At 35.1% G+C, this 23,549-nt stretch overlaps 1 protein-coding gene across 1 annotated transcript in view; it reads right to left on the bottom strand.

The window, feature by feature from the left end:
- Window positions 1-372: 372 nt before the first annotated feature.
- LOC120624408 overlaps window positions 373-23,549 on the bottom strand; it is a 57,460-nt gene continuing 34,283 nt past the window's right edge. The window contains exons 6-13 of the mRNA XM_039890939.1: window positions 22,388-22,485; window positions 18,988-19,166; window positions 18,256-18,377; window positions 17,043-17,180; window positions 10,971-11,144; window positions 9,943-10,231; window positions 2,741-2,884; window positions 373-875 (exon numbers count right to left, since the gene is read on the bottom strand). Coding sequence (XP_039746873.1) covers window positions 787-875; window positions 2,741-2,884; window positions 9,943-10,231; window positions 10,971-11,144; window positions 17,043-17,180; window positions 18,256-18,377; window positions 18,988-19,166; window positions 22,388-22,485 — 1,233 coding nt within the window. The 3' untranslated portion in view covers window positions 373-786. The remainder of the gene's footprint in view (window positions 876-2,740; window positions 2,885-9,942; window positions 10,232-10,970; window positions 11,145-17,042; window positions 17,181-18,255; window positions 18,378-18,987; window positions 19,167-22,387; window positions 22,486-23,549) is intronic.

Consider the following 23,549-nt stretch of genomic DNA (forward strand, 5'->3'; position numbering starts at 1 on the left):
TCTGATATAGTTTTGGAACTTTTGATGTTATTATTAACAACCATAAACTGTCTCTTCATTACAGTTGGCATCGTGAGTGCAATATCGAGCCATTACAGTCGAATTTGTCGAGTTAAAAAAAACAACATTACAGATGACTTAGCGTAATCGACAAAACACTAATTATACAGAAGAGGATTTATTTAAATATTTTTATAAAATAATAATAATTTAACATTGCATTAAGGTATAATAATTTACCAATTAAATTATTATAAAAACTTATCAAAATATCTTAATATTTCCATTTAACCGCAAAAATATTAACAAAAAATACTTAAACACGTAGAATTTGATTTTATCGTTCACGCTTAGTCGGTGGTAGTGGCTCGATATGCTATCAGCAATACAGGCTATGCTTATAAATTAAGTTCTTCGTTATCTTGGAGCTTCTATATCCGCTTTCACAACAAACTTCCTACTTCTAGAAGGTGAATCATCCACACCGTAGAAGCACACACTCCTTTGGGGGTAGATCCTCTTAATATCTACAGACGAGCCTAAATTTCTTGGCAGTGTTTTCGCTTTAAAGTCACTCTTTAAACAATAGTCATATATAAGTTTTGGTCCTTCGTCAAAATGTTGACTGTAGTAACCCTCGCAGGTTTCGAACGATACACTTTTTGATAGATTGTCGAAACACACGTGCGGTTGGTAGGAACCCTCGGGGCAGGTGCGCGGTTCGCGCGGTGCCTCGAAGGGCCAAGGGGGAATCGGGGCCCATGGAGGGGGCCCCGAAGGTCATCCTCAGCGAAGCGGTTTGGACACGATGATGACGTCGGGCGCGGAGCGGGTGGTCTCCGTGCTCATGGGACGACGATCTGAGAATTTCTTTTCTGTGAACAATGAATTAAATTTAGCTAGTGCATTGGAAAAAACGAGGGTTTGGTATAAGTTTGAGGTATCTTTGTGTGACTGAGCTCGTCCGTGGAATTATTTTTGCCGCCAAGAAGCATTGTATTGTTTTGGTCTGAACGGTGTAGTTGCCTGTGTAATTACTGACACGTGAGGATTAACAGCTACATGTAATTCTAGGTTTGCCCTTCTTTCGCAGGAAGAAGACTGGATATTAAGAGAAAATAATTAGTTAAAAAAACCGAGGAATGATATGACAACAGCTTTTGTTGACGTATCCGCCATTTTGAATTTGTCGAGTCGTATATACTGGTGGTAAAGATAAATTAATTGACACCACAATAATGAAAATAGCAAAGCGACAATACTTAGTAGCAAACTGTCAGATATATTTTCCTTCCCTGGCTTCACCGTAGTCAGATTAAAATTAACTCATATCTCTTATCAAACATTATCAAAGTGCGCGACCTATAACAGCGCTCTCGTAGTGACCTTAACCCGCCCTAACATCTTATCGCCTGATAAGGTAATGCTTGCCTCTCATAGATAACTCGACTCAACTTTTGAAGGCTTCGCTTGTTTTATCTTCGAGAGCTGGTGATTCAGTGAGTTGTTTAATTTTGTTTTCCTTATTCAACCCTTTATATATGGGATGGGGTTGTTAGTGTTCGGCCGACTGCAATTCGAGAAACAGTATCGCTTGAACTTGCGTGGTTTCTGAAAGTATCCTATTGTTCTAGTGGTTATGGGGTTTTCATTATTTCCTTTTCTTACGTATACGTTGCGGGGATAAAAAGGCATAATCAAACATTGAAATTTGTATGAGTAATACAGACCTGACAAAAGAGTACCTACATAATAGATAGATAGATAGATAAAGTCTTTGTTGAACAAACTAAAAGAAAAAATAAGAAATAACAAAAAACAAAATAAATAATCTAAAATGCGCAAAGGCGGTCTTATCGCTTTAAGCGATCTCCTCAAGACAAACCTTTATGGAAAATCAAGAAAGGAAAAAGAGATAGTGCGACAGGTTAATAACTAGTGATAAAATAAATTACATACACTTTACAAACTAATTATACATAAAATAACTAAGTATATATAAATAGATCCGATCTGGAGGCAAATGAATTTATTAATTTTTTAATAAGTAGGAAATAGGTGTAGGGTTATTTTCCTGTGCAGAATGCTAATCATTGCCTTAAAAATTTGCCTTTCTTTTCTAGTGGTTAGCATGTTTGACTACTGATCATTAGGTCCATGGTTCGATTCCTGAGCTAGAACGGTAAGGCTTTAAAGTTGGGTTCACTGATAAGAAATTCTCATTACTAGCTCCAATTACGGAAATTGGTTCCGTCATCTTCAAACTAAAACTAATAAATCACTGAAGTATCTAAATCACATCGTTAAGGGCCTGCCAAACCACTTCAAACCAACGTGGTGGTCAAAAACTTCAAAATAACTCTCTCATAAGTGTCATCAATATGCGACGAGGCTGATGATAAATTACTAGATTTCTATAAGTATTTTCAAGTATCCAATACTGAGATATGAATAATAAATAAATTGATCACGATGAAGCTAACAAAAGGGGACATGCCGTGGTGGTTTTTAGTTTGGGTATAGAAGGGGGAGTCTCACATAAGCTCCGTTTTGCCAAAAGGTCGGAGGATATAGCTTTTCCACCAAAAATGAAGGGTCATTATGATAAAAAAGGTGATGATGCTAAGGATGATAAAAAGGCGATTATGATTGTGATGCTTTATTCCAGGAAAAAACAAACAATAAAGAATGTTAGTTAGCTCGAGAATCATTGTGTGAACTGATGGGGGTGTCAACTTACGCGGCTTCTCACCCTGCTCAGTAGCCTGCCTAATCAGCTCGATAGTGATCTGCGAGGTGTTGGTCTGCGGGGGCGAAGGCCTAACGATGGTGGCGCCGGAGTAGCCGAAGGTCGAGAAACCTCTGCTGTTTGTTGTGCCAGAACCTAGGAAATAGGTTTGAGTTAAATGGCGCTATTGTAATCTGTGGATTGAAGCGGTGATAGCCTAGTAGCTAGCGCTTCACGGTCCCCTCGAAAAGGAGACACTGGGTCTGATAACCGGGACGCACCTATATCTTTTCAAAGTTATGAGCGTTTTTAATTCAAGCAAATGAAATATCACTTGCTTTAAGGGCGAAGGAAAACATTGTGTGGAATCGTCTGCATGTCTGAGAGTTTTATATCATCTGTGTGAAGTCTGTCTACAAATTTGAAATAGACATGTTGTGTAGACACCACATAGCTTGGGTTAGGGGTAAGAAGAAGACACATAATACGCAGCGAGGTTAACGTGTCTGATTCAAAAATGAGAATGAAATGTCTGGACAACCTGCAAAAACGACCGGATGTTATAAGTTTGACGTGTGTGTATGTGCGTGAGCGTCTGCTTTGCGTGTGCGTATGGATGTGTGTGTGTATGTGTGGGTGGGTGTTAGTGCGTGCGTGCTAGATTTTCAATGTACACTACGTGTAAATTAAAAACTAGTCTCTGAGTCTTATCTGTGCAACGGACAGCTAATAATTTTTCAGCAAACCACTGTCATAGTTTTTACTGAAAGAAGTCGGATACAGCCCTAACATCACGTGCAAAATCAAAATCATGTGATTCCTGTCAGTTTGTTAAATACGCGTCGCGTAGCGAAGGTACTGTGCGCGTGTCGGTCTTTTATCTTCAATACGATTGTTATAAGTAAACACTTAGAATGCTTTGAATTCGTTTGTATAGGGAAATAAATATGCTTCTTTTGATTTAATAATTTTAATGGGTTATTCCTTATGAAATATACTGATGCATACTTCAATATTATTTCGTAATTCTTTACACGTTGTATATTATTACTACGCGATTTTCGTTATGGTGCGCGTGTAATACGAACAGATTTCTGAGCTCCATTTAACTTCTCAGCATATAGGCTGGCAAGCTGGATGGTCCTCTGTATACGTGTTGGAACGTTGTCCACGTGAGTATTAAGGAGCAGATAGCAGACAGACTGGATTTGGATTTATTATGGAAAAGGATGGAGGAGGCCTATGCCCAAAAATGGGCATTCCAATTGACGTAGAATACCTAACATTGACATTAAATACCTAACATTGACATACAACGATTTTATAAATGACAAAGAAAAATAACAAAAATAATTAAGATTAAATTTAAGATAGCAAATGATTGTAAAATTTTTGACATACACAAACTGACTAAAACTACAATGAATAATATGAATTACTATGTACGACTAAAAATTGTTATTGACTTAAAGTTGGAAATAAAGGCTTTATTATTATTATTATTATTATTAGTTAGCTTGGTCCAGCTAAAAGTATACTAACAAAGACTAAGTAAATCTACAATAAATAAATAATAATAAATAAACTACGACACATCGCCATCTAGCCCCAAAGTTATGGGTACTAAGATGTCTGACGAATATTTTTAAGAATACTATAAAATCTTAATATATACAGATAAGCACCCTGAAATCCATTCATGTTCATCACACAAATATTTGCCAGTTGTGGTAAACGAACCCACAGCCTTGGACTCAGAAAGCAGAGTCGTAGCCATAAGCTGTTTTTTATAAGAACTATAATATTATAATGAAAGAATGAAGGAATGTTCTTTTATTGTTTATCTCAAAAAGTACATAATCACAACACAACGTTAAAAATTTGGCGGTCTTATAGCGATCATATTTACACATAGCGATCTCTTCCAGGCAACTAGGCGCTAATAAAACATAACGACAGGAAAAAGATAGGGGGTTCTCCACCTATTAACATACCATTAAAAATATTGTGTGATACGATAAAAATATAGAAACTTTTAAGCCTTTAGAAAAACAATATTTAAAAGCTAGTCAACAGTAAATTTGTCGGTTATTTTTTTTAAATAAACCGATGACTAAACGGATAGTTACCTACCTGATTATTTTGAGAAAAATGATAATTCGTTCGCGTTCCCATTAAACGTTTCTAAATCAAATAAATTCCCGAATTACAAACGGAACCATCTTTTTAAATCGTTAGATAGTGATCAAAGGAAGAATCTTCATTGCTTGCCAGAAAAACAAACCTTAACCATTATTTAATAGCTAAGAGCTAGTGGCATAGATAAATAAATTCATGTGGCTAAAGATTATCTTAATTCTAAGTAGTTCACTGATGCAAATTTCTGGCATACATACTACTTTATTTGGCAGAGATCGCTTTTTAGCGATAAGGCCGCCCATTATACCTGTGTGTTTTATTAAGTGGTTTTTTTAAATTATAATTTCATGTATTTTCATTTCATTTTAACTGTCATAATTAAATTTCATTTAATATGAAGTCTACTGCTAACCTTAGTTTTTTTTTTAGACAAAAGTAATGTTCGTCTTGTGACATATATTAGAAAATAATTATATAATTATAAAATTCAAAATTAATTTATTTCAAGTAATCCTTATAGAAGCACTTTTAAAACTTCAAGTCTGTCTATTTGTAGTGACTTTACCACCGGTTCGGAAGGCAGATTCTGCCGAGAAGAAGCCGACAAGAAACTCAGCAGTTGCTCTTTTCCAACAACAATTAATTGCATTTTACATTTTAACATTCAATTTTCTATCTTTTGAGAGTTGAATGAGTTGAAAGCATTATAGTCATTTAGAAATTCATTAATTCTATAGTAACCTTGATTTAATAAATGTATTTTAACGTATTGTTTACACTTATGCATTGGTAGATCAAAAAATTACTTTAGGGAACATATTATAAAAGCGTTTACTAAATCCCACGAATGACTTTCGTACTTTTTGTAGACGATATGCAGATGATACTAATTTACAACTATTTTTTGTAAGCACATAATTACATAATTATGGTAAAATTATTCCATAATGTGGGGTGACGCTATTCATTTACTGTAACCGTTGCGCTAGATAAATGTCTGATTAATAAGATGATTAAATGTTTCTAATAACCAAATTCAGTTTACTTGTATCAATAAAAACTAACGAGACTCCTATATCAATCTGGTAATTAAAATAGACTGGTGAGGCATACATCGACTAATACACGCGTGAGTGAAATCAAAATATTTGTGAATTATGTAATTGATTAAAATGAATATTGAATTTTTTGCATAAAATTATTTGACGTTCTGTTATGATTTTTGCTATACTACACGTTTTTGATAGGTAATTTTACCCTATATAGAGTTTCAACCTTTAATCTACATAATAGGTTTACCATGACCCGAAGCGTTGCGTCGGCCGCCCCCTTTTAACTCCCTTTCCCTGCTCCTCAGAAGACCGTGAGAAGGTATAGGTATTTTACTTCATGCTACGACTAGCATAATGTTAAATACCTGTACCCAACCTTCCTGAAGAATTTTGAAGTAAAAAGATTTTTCAACTTCGACTGGTACTTCCGAAATCTGCTGCATTAGGTCATTACAGTGTCTAATTAAAAAAAAAGTAAAAGTATTCAAGAAAGCTCAGAGTTACTCAATGGCCGATAGAGGGAGCGATGTTCAGAGTATCTACGTGATCAAATCAGAAATGAGTACATCAGTAGAAGTTACCGACATAGCTCGAGTCGCGAAGTTGAACTGCACGGCACATATCTCGTAGAACCGATGGACGTTGGTGTCCCAAGGTGTTGGAATGGCGACCGCGGACCGTAAACGCAGCATTGATCAGCCCTCAACGAGGTGCAAAGGCGAATTGCTGGAAGCCGCTGGAAACACGTCTTAGCAGGACCGTAAATTTTGGAAGTTTCAACGAAAAGGTGATGATGATGATGATATTTTTGTAGCTAACCTTACCATCTCCTTTATTCTATTCTAGAGCTTTAATACTTTTTAGTTTTTACTTCTAGCGACGAAGTTATCGTAAAGTGAAATGACTACAGGCTCTTTTACTATAATGTTTGCATATTCAAATGAAATCTTCCACCATATTGATTTTGTCTTATTTTTTGCGAGAAAATAACAGTTTTTTCTTACATTTTATGTTCCAGTTTTTTCTATTTCGAACTGAATATCTAACTACCTTGTCTCTAAGATCTAAATGGAAGACCTAAAAGATAGGCTGAAAATTGGTGTAAAACTCAAATGACGCAGAAAATTACAAAAAAACAAAATTGTTTAGATATGTTGTTTTTGTTTTTTTTTTCACGACAAGCCCTTGACTGCAATCTCACCTGGTGGTAAGTAACGCAGTTTACAATGTAGATAAATGGCACGTCTCTGTCGGTGGAGTGGTAACCAACCAGCCACCCATTAGGGCGGACAAGAGAAAATACGGAATTTAAAATTTCCAAAATGCCCGAGATCGAACCAGGACCTCTCAATTATAACACCACAGCCCTCACCACTACGCGTAAGAGGTCGAAAAAATCAAAATGCTACGTTTGTATACCGATAACCGTTTTCTTTCAAGTTATAGTTGCCCGTAAAATGCCTTGAATTCTGTTTTGAATAAAAACTCGGAAATAAAGCGACGAAAACAATGATAAAAATACGCGTTCTGCGCACAAACACCCCTTTCCGTCTTGGGGGAAACAACTAAGTTTTATGGAATCACTTCATGTGTTTTTTCGGTCATGGGAGGCATCTTTTATAAAATTGTCAGCAGATTTTTTGTTTTTTTACATACCACACTTTCCTCACATTTGTTGCTAGTGTAATTTTATTAGCTATACTGTACTGGTAATGGTAAACTGTAATTATATTAGCTACACGTGCCGTAACTTGTGTGGACGTGGTTACTGGTACAGGACAAATCAACAGGGCAGGACAAACAAAAAGGACTCAGATACACTTTTGAATATAATAGAATGGAATAAGAGAATAGAATAAATTTTATTGCTTTAACTGTGTACATTTTTTGATACGACACATTTCTTATTAAGGTAAATAAGAAAATTATTTCGTATCAAAAGTGTCTTCTATCTTAGACTGCGTTATCTTGCGCTGCTTCTATCTAAGACTGCGTTAGTCATAACGCAAGTATTTGTTTGTGAAATACCAGTCAAAGGTTAACTTGAATTGGAATCTTATACTTATATATAAAGCTGAAGAGTTTGTTTCTTTGTTTACTTGAACGCGATGATCTCAGGAATTACTGAGCCGATTTGAATTTTTATTTCAGTGTTGGATAACCCATTTATCGAGGAAGGCTATAGGTTATATATCGTCACGCTAAGACCAATAAGTAGGATCATAGCACTGATTAAGAATGTTTCAAAATCAGGGGTTTTTTTTCTTTGAGAGCTTCTTATTCGTGCGCTGCGTAAGCGGTTTAAGCTTCATTAAAATATTACAAAGTTGATCCTCTTTAAAGGATCCTCTGCTAGTAAAATAAAAAGAGAAAAATATCTTCCTTCCTTTTAACTATGTATCAATAACGACATTATAGCATTCATTATCATAACATTCTTGTTATTAAATTGTTAGCCATTTGTCTGTTAGCCGCGATTTATAAAAAATTCAGTTCGATGTTCATTGAATTTCGGCTTAAAATAATGGGAAGGCATTTGATGTCATTTAGTATACAGTACGGATATTCTGTTGAATTTAGTGTACAGTGAATATAATGTTGCGTTTACCCAACAACTGTCATTCCTATTGCATATTGCAAGGATATTCTCGAGCTACCTTTCCGTTAGAGTGAACAGGCATCTTCCAAGATATCTAACTACTATAGCTTTCTGCGTGCGTACTGAAATGCTTGCTTGATGTCTTGTTCAAATTCTAGCTGGATGTCTAATGCTTATTCAGTTACTAAGGCAAAAGCTTGCCTAAGTTCGCGTTTATTACGGTTTCAAATCCAGTGAGAACCGTTTATTTTCCTTGCATAGAAAGTCTATGTTTATTTCTTCCGTCCTTTCAACTAACTCTGTCCCAAAATTCAAATTAATTGGTTGCTTAGCTAGGGCGTAAAGGAAGGACAAAAAAACAAATCAACAAACAAACCCATTTCCGCTTTTTTTTTATTAGTACAGATTAGCCTATTAACGCCCCATTGCTCCTCATGCCTCCTCCTTGTAGGAGAGCACAGACCCAATCTATTTCTCTAACGCAGGTTGCATTAACATTTATTGTTGTCACAGTAACGTAAGTTTTTATTATAAAAAATAGTTAGTATAAAAGCACCGAAAAAATCGCAGAGGTTTGTGCTAGTTGCCTATATGCAACGATTACCTTAGGTGTTTAATTAGAAGAATAAAATACCAGCCGTGGGAAAAACATACATCACATCGATTGTGAGCGATAGGAACTAAGTAAGTGTGTAATTTTTAAGCTTTTGTAAGTACTAAAACAAATTAATATAATCTATATTAGATACAAAAGAGTCAGCCAACTAACTTCGCTAAAAATATTCTTTCAGTTTACGCTTAATGTTAAGTGATAATAGCTTAAGGATAATGGTTAAGCAGATTTTTTAATAACCTTAAATTTCTTTGTCCAAGCCAAGGATCGAGCCCTAAACCTAAGGCGTGAGAACAATAACCTACAAAAATATAGTTGCAGAAAATACTGTAGGCAAAAGACACAGAATTTTCTCTTGATTTTTAGCCCAACGAAAGAAAGAGTCCATCTTGTGCACATTCTCAACCCTCGGCAAAATGCCTTTAAACAGAAGCCGATGGAGACAATAATCCAGAACAAATCATCTTTAGTAATGAAGGAATGATCATAGAGAGAGAGAGAAATAATGTACAAATTACGTTCGGAGTTCTGAATCTATTGTATGACAAAAGTATTTTTATCATATATATTGCGTGTCCCTACTAACCTTTCCGCTTGTTAACTATTCTTCAAAGATTGCCTGGAAGAGATAAAAATAAGACTGGGCTTTTGGGTATCATAATATTATATAACTTACTTCGTAATAATTTCAATCGCAATAAAGTTTATATGTAATACAGTCCATACTCTCAATTTCTCTTGCTTATAAGAGAGGCTGATGATTTGGTAACTTAATTTGATAAGTGAGGGTTGGTAATAAAGCAAAACTCACCATCCGAACTCACAGTTGGATCAGTTTGGAACAAGCTTTCCCTCGTCTGACATCCAGATTCCTTAGTATCTGGTGCACCTACTGAAACGTCTCTTATTTCTCTCACTTTCTTCTCTTCGCTCTTTCTTATGGATTCTTCTTTCTTACTTATGTCACTTCGTCTTGATCTTCCGTTACGTTCTATTCTAACGTCTTCTGTTTTGGGGACATCGTTTACTTCTCTGCGCCACGGTTCATCATCAAGGTCTAGATGTGTTTCTTGGATGAAGTCTGAATCTATGCTGGTAGGCTGAAATTTAAGAGTAGATTAGTTTTTGGTATTGGTTTTAATGTATTTTTGTAAGGAGTGTGTTTGGAAGGCAAAAACAATCAATTTGATAAACAAATAAATTTATTATTATTCAGACTAACTAGTGTCAATGCCAATACTCCCAAGGGCGTAAAAAGATTGAATTACGACACCTATTGTAACACCAATTGTTCGTTTTGATATTAAACAGACAGATTATGTTTCAAATATTGAGGCTTATTATTTCAGTTTTGAGTTAATTAATAATACGAATAAGAAGTAAATTGTCTAAACTATCAAGTTTTTTAAGGTTAGTTAACATTTTTTAACACTTATTAGTGTTTTTTGTCATGAATCTGCCATCACCATCGTCATCATTATCATTATCCACCCTTTACCGGCCCACTTCTGGGAACGGGTTCTCAGAGCTTCTTACGCCTTTAAGATTATTATCTGGAACTCTCTTTCGTGCAGGTTTACTGACGATGTTTTCCGTTCATCATTAAATTAAGTGATATTTGAATATATAAATAAAAAACGTACGTTTCTCTGGAAAGTTAGAGGCGGAGATGGAACCTGATCGTCCTCAAAGAGAGGTCTTAACCACGAGGGCCGATTCTTTAGCCTCTCTTTCTTGTTACTTAGTGCCTAGTCTTGTGACTTGCCTATCACTGATTCCGGCTAATCTACCACTGAGACAATAATAGCAGTTGTTTGGTCGAGGTGTCCAAGCTCTTACCCGTACTTTCTGCTGCGAAAACTTCCTCTGTTGTTTAAACATCTCATTGGTCTGGTTGTCTCGTTCCAGACTCGCCCTGGGCTCGCTGTCACGCTGCAGTCGCTTTGCATCCAGGGTGAGTCGACTGCTCACTATGCTGTCCAGCCTGTCTTCGCAGGATTGGCGAATGTGCTCCTGCGAAAAGATTTTTTTATTCCTGTACAAGTTAGCACTCGACTGCAGTGATAATAAGTGATGATGCAGTATAAGTTGGTAGCGGACAAACCAATTAAGTGTATGGAAGATACATTGAACTTATACCGATAACTAGTTCTAAGCGATATCGTACCGTAACGCTAAATCGATTAGCGGCACGCTTTGTAGGGTAGTTGCTAAGCCAGTAATATAAAAACGCAATCTACTAATTATTATTTTAGTCATAATTGACGGACCAAGCAGTTGGCCTTATAAGGAATCCCATCGCATATGAATAGAGCATCACTTTGCAAAGTATCGCCCAGTGTCCAACAGTCTAAGGCGTAGGTGTTAACCCTCGTGTGCCTTCAATTATACCGGCCACTACGCCCTTCAGACCCGAACACAGAAATGTTGCTTGTGGCTCAAACTACTCCTGCTTGAGAGCTTACTTGAGAGATCTCTACTCATTAGTCCATAGCATCCCCATTGAGCCAAGCAGGTCGTCGAAATAATTTCTAAAGCTACAAATCTTTGGTGTGACAAAAAAATATGTGAGCCGTCATGGGACGCCTGGCAGATGTGAAACGTTGGAAATGTTTTTGTTAGTTATATGAATAGTAGAACAGATAACGACAGAAATCCTGAAAAGATAATGCATTACAAATTTGTTCCATAAAATAATGGCTGTTTATTAAATATTTATTAGACACAAAGTAAAATTAAAAGAAATATTTAAAATTAATTTATTTATCGGAAACTTAACTACGTTGTAGTACATATATTCCATCAAATGGCATAGCGATGTGTTGCCACGGCCTGGGTCGCCACGCCAATAATCAGGTTTCCCTCGCCTAAAGATGTTTCACATCAAAAAACACCCGAGGTTTTTACTGTTTCATCTTTGCCAGGCTTGTGTCAACGTCACACGTCATTAACTTTGTGGCTTGGCAATATATTTTATTGCAAGATAATCATCGAATTTTGCGTTTAACCTAACGCGAGTGCAAGAGAGCAGAATGCCTTTCTGATAGGTCTAGATTAAATGGGCGATATAACTTTTAAATGTTGTTGCTTTACGACAAAAGTGTTTTTTCGAAATTATCATTCGAATTTCATTTGTATCAAGTAGGCGTAGTTTAAAAGTACTTTGGAAACGTCAAAACACGTTTGTTTGTCGTGGTTCTACCACCAGTTCAGAAAGCAGATTCCACCGAGAAGAGCCGGCAAGAAACTCAGCAGATTGCTCTATTTCAACATAATTTTACAGTAATGTTCATTTCTGTTCATAATCTTTAGAATTTTACTATTTTGTGAAAGATGAGAGCGGAGCGGCCTGTTCCCGAGCAGACTTGTCGTTGTTACGTAGCTTACAGATAAAAGAGACTACATCTCGTGGATTTGTGGTATCATTCCATCTAAACTGGATTTACCACATCACATATATAGATTTCATTGCTTATCATTAGTGTTTGGAATAATTGCGGAATAAATTTTTCATGAATAAAAATATTTTGTGTCTTACAAGAGAAGAGAAATTCTTAAGCAATTAATTTCTAAGAAACCTCAGGTTTATTTCTAAAGATAGAAACAATTTTCAACGCAGATGTCTTCGCGATCCCGCGGGAAATCATTTAGCGAATCACTAACGAAGAGTTAGGTACGTCACAAATTTCGTCAAAAGATATAATTAATACGCTCCGCCGTCTTTGTATACTTTAATTAACAGAAAAAGAAAAAAGATGGCCGTTTATTCAGATGAAATACAAGCAAAGGGATTGGTCTTCATGTCTGTGCATTAATTTAAGACAAATAATAATAAAAACGTGGCAAAGCGACGGAATAGTAATGCAGTTTTTTTCTGCGGACTGGCAAGTCGATGACCGGTAGTAAAAAATGTTGCCTGAAATATTCAGCTTAGAAACTAATAAATCCAAGTCTTAATTATTCGGTCAATATGGGAGTAATGTTTACACACATAAAAACAGAGGAGAATGTAATGCATCGTGTGTTAAACGTATAAAAAAGAACATACAAAACAACAAAAAGATTGAGCATAACTTAAAAGTAAAGTAAGTTCTGCTTAAATTATCTGATTAAGGAAAGCTAAACTCTTTTAAGACAATAACTCATTTAAATGAATTAATTAGTCTAACCGATAATCTCAATAACAGAGAAAAAAATTGAAGACCAGAGCAAAACTACAAATAACTTTCTTTTATAAAATTGTTAGTGCGAAATTTATTTGAGCCAAAACAAATTTAAAATATACTTGCTTGACACTTTAATAAGGGTTAAATTGTTTGTGCAAAAATAGGCAATACTGTATTCTGAAATCGTATCTATTAAGAATCTTTCTGTTCAATCTTTTAAACGTCTCGTCATAGTCGTAGAATAATGTCGGTTTTGAAAAAAATATGAAATTCACTTTTTACCATATTTGGATTCTACATTATCGAAATAATATTACTGCATCAAAAAAAAAATTAAATGTATTTTGTTTTCCGAAATAATCAGTCGGTAAACTGACGGATTTGAAAGGCGCCCGTAGTAAAATAACGCTTGTGTATACTCGTCTTTGTACGACGCGCGGGGATCTCCCGCCGACCCTCCCGCTCCCGACGGATCTGCGCAATCGCCACTATTCTTTGAACTTGCCCACGCGTTGCACCGGATTACAATTTTCTTAAACAATTTTCCCAGTTTTCCTTAGTTGACCTGTTTTTTAATTAATGAGGGCCTAGTTTTCTACATACAATTTTATAAGGTGTGCCACAATGAAAACAGGACGATCAACGCTTATGTTAACACTTGTGGAAGAAAGTAGCAAAAATATACAAATTACGAATTTTACTCATGAAGAGTGCAGTGGTGAGGATAACAGTATACCTGGTACTCCAGGTAAGTTAATAAACTATGTATTAACATTATTGGTATTATTTTTCTAATATTGTACATAATTTTTCTAAGTAAATAATTATATCGTTGGTTTTGACTATCCGTCGGTTTTCTGCGGAAAACTATAAATCAATTTAAATTTAAATTTGCATAAAAATAATATTTGCTACCTGATAAAAATACAATATTCTGTTGAGTTTATGTTATATTTAATAATTTTAATTTTTAAGTTGCATGTAACTATACTACATTTTTCTATGGGCGTGATAGTGACGCGTGATTACAACCGAATATATTCTGTGGACACGCTTTTTTATCTAACGGTCGTATCTGACCATCCCACTTTATTCTTAGTACCAAATACACTTCCGCCTTTTTTCTATTGAAAAACTATGATTATTTGTATATATTTAATAATTTTTTATATATAATATGAATAATCTGATCTTAGTTATAATTAACCTGTTTAAAAAAAATAAAGTAAATTTCATTATTTTCATTTTTTAGATCCTTTTTAGTGTGAATCGGTTATACTGTTTAAAGTCAACGAAGTAAACGTTGACCTGCAGATATTAATTAATATCAACCTAAATTTTTTATACATACTGATATCTTTTCAGAATGTCATTCGCCACTACCCCCAGGAGCACGCAAAATATTATAAAAAATGAATGACATTTATGAGGACGTCTTTTCAGACGACTTACACGGAACAGGCGAAATAATAAAATCAACAGATGAAAATAATAAGAACCCGAACATACCATCACATTCTTGTGTTCTTAGAGAAAATCCCTTCGTGGCCGTGTATCAAAATGCATCGTCACCATATTTACTCCCGTCAGAAAATCAGCACGATGTCGTGTCCTTTACAAATATCAGCTTATTTTTAACCCCTCTTAATACCTCTACCTTAATATCAGATCTGTTACCTTTCCCACAACCGATTACCCCAGCTGTTGACAACGATGGACATACACCTATGCCATCACCAGCAAAAACCCATTGTGAAGTATGTAACGGTATTTTTGGTTCCACTCACGAGTGTGTAGACTATAGCGACTGTGCCTTCAGCGCCTATTATTCGATGTACAGATAAAAAACGTGTCCGAAATTATGATTATTGGAAAGAAGTTAAGAGAAAGTGTTTAACTAATTCAGGAAAAGAATACTCCTCGCGTTGTTGTTCCAGCAAAAGCCACAGGTAGGCCTTGCACGTGTAGACATAAATGACATAAATGTCTACACGTGCAAGGCCACTACACTATGTTGACTTTCGAAAAAAGATAGGATGCGTTTGAAAATATTTGGAAATTAGGTGATCGTGAGAAACAATGGTTGCTTGTTGCGAATTATACTACAAAACAGAAGAAGAAAAGAGAATGGAGGTCTTCAATGAGATTTTAAGCATAACCGTCAATTCACTTACAAATATTTTTTGCCAAAGGGCTCATCAATAACAGAGGTTTGCTAAATTATGTTTTTAAGTATATATTCGATTAGTGAAAGGATAGTTCGGACAGATTGGGATAAAAATGATGGAAGCAAGATTTCATAAAGAAGTTCGCATCGAAGGGTGTAAAAGAGTTTCGATTCTGGACAGACAATTGCGCTGGCCAGAATCGAAATCGCATAGTATTTAATATGAATGCTCATGTAGCTAAAGAACATGATATAAATATAACACATAGATTCCTTGAAAAAGGACACACCCAATACGAGGGGATTCTATCAACAGTGTAATAGAAAGGGCTGCTGATCATAAAACAATTTATTCACCAGATGAATGGAAGTTACTTGTACGTTGGGCTAAGGTGATGGGAAGTTATAGATGTAAATCAGTCGTTAGTGTTTAATTTTAAAGATCAGCTAAAAAAAAATAACTTGGTTAAAAGTACTGCTAATAAAAAAGTTATTTGGACAGGCATAAAAGAAGCACAATTTGGACTCAGAGCAATATAATACGGTAAATATGCTTTATCTGATGATGACACTAGTACTTCGAAAGGAGACTAGAAATTACAATACTCCAACCTTACACAAAGCCTATGTGCGTCCAATTCCAATCAGTAATGAAAAATATAAGGATCTTATTAGTCTTTGCGATTCCTCAATAATACCTACCAAATACCACAACTTTTTGAGAAATTTAACTAATGGACGTAATGTTTGTGATAATAACAAGAAATCGGACTAGATAATTGTGCAATAGATTATTGTTACCATTTGATTACTAATTTTATTAATATTAAACAATACATTGTTTGCTTAATTGTTACTATTTTGATCTCTGATAAGAATATTTTAGGATATTTTCAGTACAATAAATGCCGTTACTTATTTTAATAGTAAGATAATGATTTTAATAAGCTAAGCAAAGAAATGATTATTGTTTAAGTTTTCTGATAAGTATTTTTTGTTTATTATACCGATTAAAAATAGTACAACCAAAATTGTATGCTTTATTTAAGATACTCTTCCTACCCCAACCTGTTATTAAATAGGTAAGTTGATATCGTATCAACTTACCTATTTAATAACAGTCCACCTGGTCAAAATAGAATATGACAGATAACATATCCGCCAAAATATTACTCAGTAAGTTGATAGAACATTATCGGAAAGTAACATCCATCATTCTTTGAACAGTAACTTTACGACGAACAATATCGGATAATACTATGTGACTTTGTTAAGTCCATAGTAAAATGAAGCATGTGATTTTTCTGGAAAACTAAATAATTATAAGTTGTTATTTTTATTCTATTCTATAACAATTCCTATTTTTTGCTTGTATTCCAATTTTCATAATTACAGATTTAGAATTAAAAAAGTTATGTCAAAAAAACCAACAAAAAAACTTAAAATGGCTGCCCTGTAAAGTTTAACAAATATCAGATCCGTCACTATTCTACGACTATGACGGTCTTTAGGTTTCCAAAAGTAAAAAAATACCTAAAACAGATGTTTTCAACATAATGTAAGGATTAAAAAACATACCTTAATAATCTTATGATCCTGGTAGAGCTTTCTGATGCACTTAAAGAAGAAGACGAAGCTCATGCCGGAGAGGATAAGGCAGAATATGATCAGGATAACCTTGATGTGGGTTTGGTGGATCATTGATTCGGTTGTGTGCTGTAAACAAATAACTACAATTAATAACTAAACTGAACCCAATAAACAAAAGAACAAGATAAAAAACCTTTAAAACTCCACAGAAAAACGGTTTGTTTTTGTAAATTTCAATATTTATATCATCTATTTCATTCACAAAGAAATTGTGAATATAATACGTATAAAGTCGACAGATATCCCAACAAGCTCTGTACTGCAAAACGCAATAGTACATATACGAAATGTGCTTGCGGTATGGCTGTAAAATATGTAATAAACTACCAACCGATTTCGAAAACATGAATTTTAATATGTTTAAGATTAAATTAAGTAAAATGCTTCTCGAAAAATGTTATTATGATGTAAAAGAATATTTATTATGAACTAAATAATTTTAAATATAAATTATGGATCATTTATTTGGATTTGGTGATTTATTCATTTATTTACTGTCATTTTTAATTTTATCATGTGTTTGTAGTGTTTATTTTAATTTAATTTGACATTTAATTAAGGTTGATCTTTTTAATATCCAATGAGCCAAATTTGCACACTATTAATTTAGTAGAATGTTATGCTCTCTAAAATAACTATATTGTTTACCAACATCTCCATATTGTGCAAACGTCCTTGCAAATAAATGGTTATTATAATTATTATTATATTATTCACAAATATATGATTTGTATATAACATTTTTAAGTCTCAATTTTATACCAAGGATGATGCATTGTGTACAATTAAATTTGTAGCCAGGTGTTATGTTGTTATCATAACACTGTTACTGATAATACCGTGCAACTTCCACTTTATCTGTTCTAATAAAAAAACAATTCTATGCTTCATTATTTTTAATGTACCTAGTTTTGTTTTAATTTTATTTTTACACTTCTTTTCTTCTCCTCTTGTTTGCTTTTACTAGGGGTTTTTTTACTGTCTTACATTAATTGTTACTTTTAAATAATTGTTCTTATATTATTTGTTAATTTTACTTAATTCACTAATTCTCATGTTGTATACATTTATTTTGTCGCCTAAAACATTTTACTAAGTGCTTGAGCAAAATTACCGTCACTTACGGCTTAGAATACTTTACCATGCATTTATCCAGCTCTTCATCAGCTTTCAGTCTACAGTTCGCGTAGTCGTTGCATTTCAACGCGATGTCTATGCAAGTGTTGTCTTCGCAGTCGAATTCGGTATCTTCAGTGCATTTCTCTACAAAAATCATTTTACATTCAGCGTTTTCTAGGTGCAATAGGTTGGGGGTTCCAGTGTAACGGAACGCGCAAATTCTAATTTGCAAATTTTTAACATCATAAGCTATAGGTGCCCATAAACTGAGGATATAACGGTGTGTACATTACTTTGTTTTTATATTGATATATAGTTAATCTACAAAGTAAGTGGCCCACCTGTTGATCATGGCCGATGAAAACAAATAAAGAATGCAAAACTTCGCAGCGCATGAATATAACACGTCCTGCAACGTGCTGTGTCCATCAACCTATAGTGTAGATGTTAAGTCTCATGTGCCTGAAACTACACCGGCAACCACGTTCTTTAGACCGGAACACAGCAACGGGGCTTGGCGGTAGAAATAAGCGTAGTCGTTATACTTCACCGGCGAACTTTGTCTCAAAAAGCTTAACTTCTACTAGAACTTCAGTTACTTCGTTGGCGTACGGGTGTCATCTACCACCACACCAGAGAAAATTCATGAATTATATATTCCCAAATTGCCCCCTACAACGATCGAACCTCCTTTATTAGACCCTAACGCTCATCAATGCGCCAGAGAGGTCGTCAAAAAGTTGTGAAGACTTACCGTTATTATTAGGGTTCAGTGTCCTAAAAGCGGTGAAAGTGGCATTGATCTTCACAACACCATTCCTTGCTGCGTACAGGCGGACGTGCATCACATTGCCCTGGTCTTCGCCATCGCTGTCCTTACCCGTGTCTTTGGTCGTCACCGGATTGGCTACGGATCCACAGTAGTGGACTAATCTGGAGGAAAACTTAAAATGAAATATTATTGAAGTAAAACTTCTTTAGTCGCGACTAGGGAGTAACTCAGATTTTCAAACGTCAGATTTTTCTGACGGAAGTAACGCTTACGTCAGACGTTTGCGTAGTATTCGCTATTTAAAAATAATAATTAGGATTGGTCGTAAGTATATGTCATATACTCCACGCTTTTTGACTCATACGCCAGCTAGTGGCAAATATCATAATCAATTAGGATTATTTATTTCCAATATTTTAACACGGATCAATTGTGAATAGCAAAGTGAATAAAAATTCAACCGTTTTAAAAAAACTATTTAAAATTGCAAAGTTCTTAGAAAATATACTTGTTTATTTATTACTTTTGTAATAAATCTAGTTTAAAGTTTGTATTAAACGTAAGCTTATAGAAAAGTCCTATTATAGTATAAAGGACTACGTAATCGATAAAAAAGCTTGGGTGTGAATTATTGCTCTAACCAGGTTGCTCTTCTAATAATTTTAAATACCATTGTGAGATGGTGATAACAAAAAAAAAAACACCCGGCTTAGTTTGTTGTGGGTTTCTTCTGAGACCAGGACGCGTTTGGAACCCTCGTAGCTTTAGTTTTAAGTTTACGAATGTGGTTATCGCCATCATCTCACTACTGTGTAATTCTTATGTACGCATCAAAAGTGCCACCTATGGACCCACTTGAATAAAGATATTTTTGACTTTGACTTTGACTTTAAAAAGGATTAAAATGATTATGAAATGAAATGAAATGGCGGCCATAATTAAGAATGTTGATGTCCAAATAATCTTTTATGATTATATTATAATCGCTAGATTACACAAGAAACTATGGTGAAACTAACTATAAGTTTGTTATTCCAACCTTATATTAAGTTTGTTTTTCTTACCCCAGTTTCTATTGTACATTGTCCACGATATAAAAGTGACCGTGGAACCCTTATTATATCTAATTCAAAAGGGCGAAGGGAAAATATTTTTTGAATAGCGTTAGGAACTTTTATTCAATATTGCATATAATTTGAGTGAGGGTAAAATAAAGTATGTTTAGAGAAATATGGAATGCGTGGAGAATACTTGGGTATTATTTTTTGGAGATCTCTTTTGCGTAACGATGAGAGTTTGAGCCTAAGGGTCTTGGTACTATATACCTATTAGAGACCGTCTTAACTCAAAGAGCATGTTAAAGTGGGCTTTATGTTGTATAATATTTTTTTACTAGTATACTAGTAGAGATTTTTTAAATTACTTAGAAAAAAAAAACTGTACTAGTATACGGCCAGTGGTCCGCGTATTGCCCGTACACATTTAACTACAGTTAAGGTGCAAAGAGCTGCTGAACGAGGTTAAAAGAATTGAAACTATTAATTATCTATTAATCTACACAAAAACTAACATATTATGTAGTTTTTGATAATATTTTATTAACTAACTAAATGGTTCTCTGCCTCCTGCAGAATTTAGTAAAATCGTCTTTGTGTCAAACTTTTTGATGGCATAAATGGAAAAAGATTAACGGGTATCCGGAATTAGAAAGGATTCCAATAGCGCATTGTAAATTCTAACCGAAAAACGAAGTTGAATCAGACGATGCGACGCGGAGGGTCGGGGTACATTGTGTAGAATGAAAAGTTTGTATGGGCAATATACTAACGAACGCGGATGAAGGAAGGCGGGTAGCCGCTTCTGTAGAAGTAAAGCCGGATTAAGTTTTATTCAGGTCCAGGCACAGAATTAGGAAAGTACAGACACCACACACGACTAATGTTAGAGCATCAAAAGCTACTCCACTTTAGTAGTGTTTCTCGAAAAAATTTCACGGTTAGACATTTCACCATAGCAGAAAGTAATCCTTTTCCATCTTATGTTCTAAACGTTTACCATAAAATGTGAAAATGAGACAAAGATTGTGAGCTAGCAACATTCCACGGGTTTAAAGTGAGACGTGCGTGGGGCGTTTTCACTGTTTTGGACTCACTACACTGCATACAATAATGGCTGAATGAGGATTCTGTATTTTCTTAATTCTGTGGGTCCAGGATATTTCTCCTTTTAAGCTGAGATAATCAGTTCCCGTGAGCTAAGCTCCCAGCTGCTGGTTGTGTCAACTTGATAGTGTTTCAGTTATAATAGGTATTTATAGACATTTTACAAAGACATTTAATTTTAATACTTTTGCAGTTGTAATTTTCAGGTCTTTATGGATTTAATACTCGGAATAAACCAGATTTTAAATATTATTTTTGGTACAAATTTAAAGGAATAGTTCAAATTGTAAAATTCTAAATTCATTTATTTCAAGTAGGCCTATATAAGCTCTTTTGAAACGTCAAGTCTGTCTATTTGTAGTGACTCTACCACCGGTTCGGAAGGCAGATTCCACCGGGAAGAAGCCGGCAAGAAACTCAGCAGTTGCTCTTTTCCAATATCAACTATTTACATTTTACATTTTAACATTAATTTTTATCATGTGAGAGATGAAAGCGGAGCCAGATGCTTCCAAGCAACCTTGAAAATAAATTCATCAATTGTATAGTAACCTCGCTATAATAAATGTGTCTATTTTATAAGACTACAAGTCAGCCCTTGACTGCAATCTCACCTTGTGGTAAGTGATGATGTAGTCTAAGATAGTAGAGGGCTAACCTGTTATGGAGTATGGTAGTCATATCCCTAATCGGTTTCTACGCGCAATCGCGTTCGAATCGCTCGTTAACAATTCTAATCCTCATACGGAAACTATTTGAGCAACTGACTTGAGGAACTTACTCAAGGAATTAGGATAAAATGTTGTCTATTTCTTTTCCATGTCAAAGGCTACATGCATGCCAAATTTCATCCAAATCCGTTCAGCCGTTTTTGCATGATTTAGTAACAATCATCCACACTTTTACATTTATAATATTACAGTAAAACAATGTTATGATGCAGTTTAAAATGGTAGCGAGTTTACCTTAATTCAAAATTCAAAATTCATTTATTTTAAGTAGGCCTAATATAAGGACTTTTGAAACGTCAAGTCTGTCTGTGACTTGAGCAGACAGGTTAGGGAGTATGGTAGTCATACCCTAATCGGTTTCTACGCGACATCGCACCGGAACACTGAATCGCTTAGCGGCACGTCTTTGTCGGTAGGGTGGTAACTAGCCACGGCCAAAGCCTCCCACCAGACAAGACATGAGCCATGAAATTAATTCTAGGTACATACTTTTCATCGAACTCCAGTACACTTCCGAATACTTGCACGAAATTTTCTTCGCACTCGTTAGGCTGGGCAACTGAGTAAGTGGTGAAGTTGAGGTAGATCTGAAACAAAAACCGGGTTATTAACGGTTTAAAAAAACATTTATTGTGGAATTCCAAAATAAGGTATTTCAGGCATGGAAGGCCCGGCCGGTAGCAAGGCCCAGTATCGAAAAAGTAGAATTGTAATAGTTTTATTCGTTCAATACATCACGCACACATAGAAGTGGTAGATACAACGAGCTGGCAACAACGCTTTACTACGCACCCGCCGCCATTTTGTCAGTAGCGTACATACAGTCGGTACGGGAGCATGCGTCTGCGCTTCATATAATTTTTTACGAATATAAAATTTCTTGATTTATTCTATATTTCTGCTTATTTGTCTTATGTTATGAAAACTAAGCTATGGTGTTATTTATGATTTCTACATTCTTTATACTCCACACCAAACAGATCTTCGGCAATGTACCCTCTACCTACGTTACGCTCCAAAACTTAAGACAACAATTATTCATTGTAAAATCAACAGCTCCTGAGGATGCTCCGATTTCGGAGCGAAAAGCGCGTAGAGGTTATATTGTCGAAGATCTGTTTGGTGTGGAGTGTAAACATTGAAGAAATTATAAACTACACCATACAGATTCCTACATCTCGCGGAGTATAGTAAATTAAGCTAAATTTTCATACTACTAATCGGTGTTAGTCTACTAAAAACACCTCAATATAGCAACATTTGCGGACAAGATTACAACTAGAGATCGCACAAATTAGGTGCGGCTAACCCGCTGTCGGTGCTGCTATATAAATATTTCCTTTCCAGAAACTTCTCGACTTTACATAAACTTCTAAAGTTTTTGACGACCGTTGGAGCGGTGAGTACTGTGATTTGTTAAAATAAGGTCTCGGATTCTCTCTGGTCTGGTCTGGTGGGAAGCTTCGGCCGTGGCTAGTTACCACCCTACCGACAAAGACGTGCCGATTATTCAGCGTTCCGGTACCCTGCCACGTAGATACCAATGAGGGATGTCGGTTAAATTTAACTGCCATACTCCCTTAGAGGTTACCCGCTACCATCTTAGACTGCATCAACTTACCACCAGGTTAGATTGCAGTCAAGGGCTAAT

This window comes from Pararge aegeria, chromosome 1 (assembly GCF_905163445.1).
Source record: "Pararge aegeria chromosome 1, ilParAegt1.1, whole genome shotgun sequence".
NCBI lineage: Eukaryota > Metazoa > Arthropoda > Insecta > Lepidoptera > Nymphalidae > Pararge > Pararge aegeria.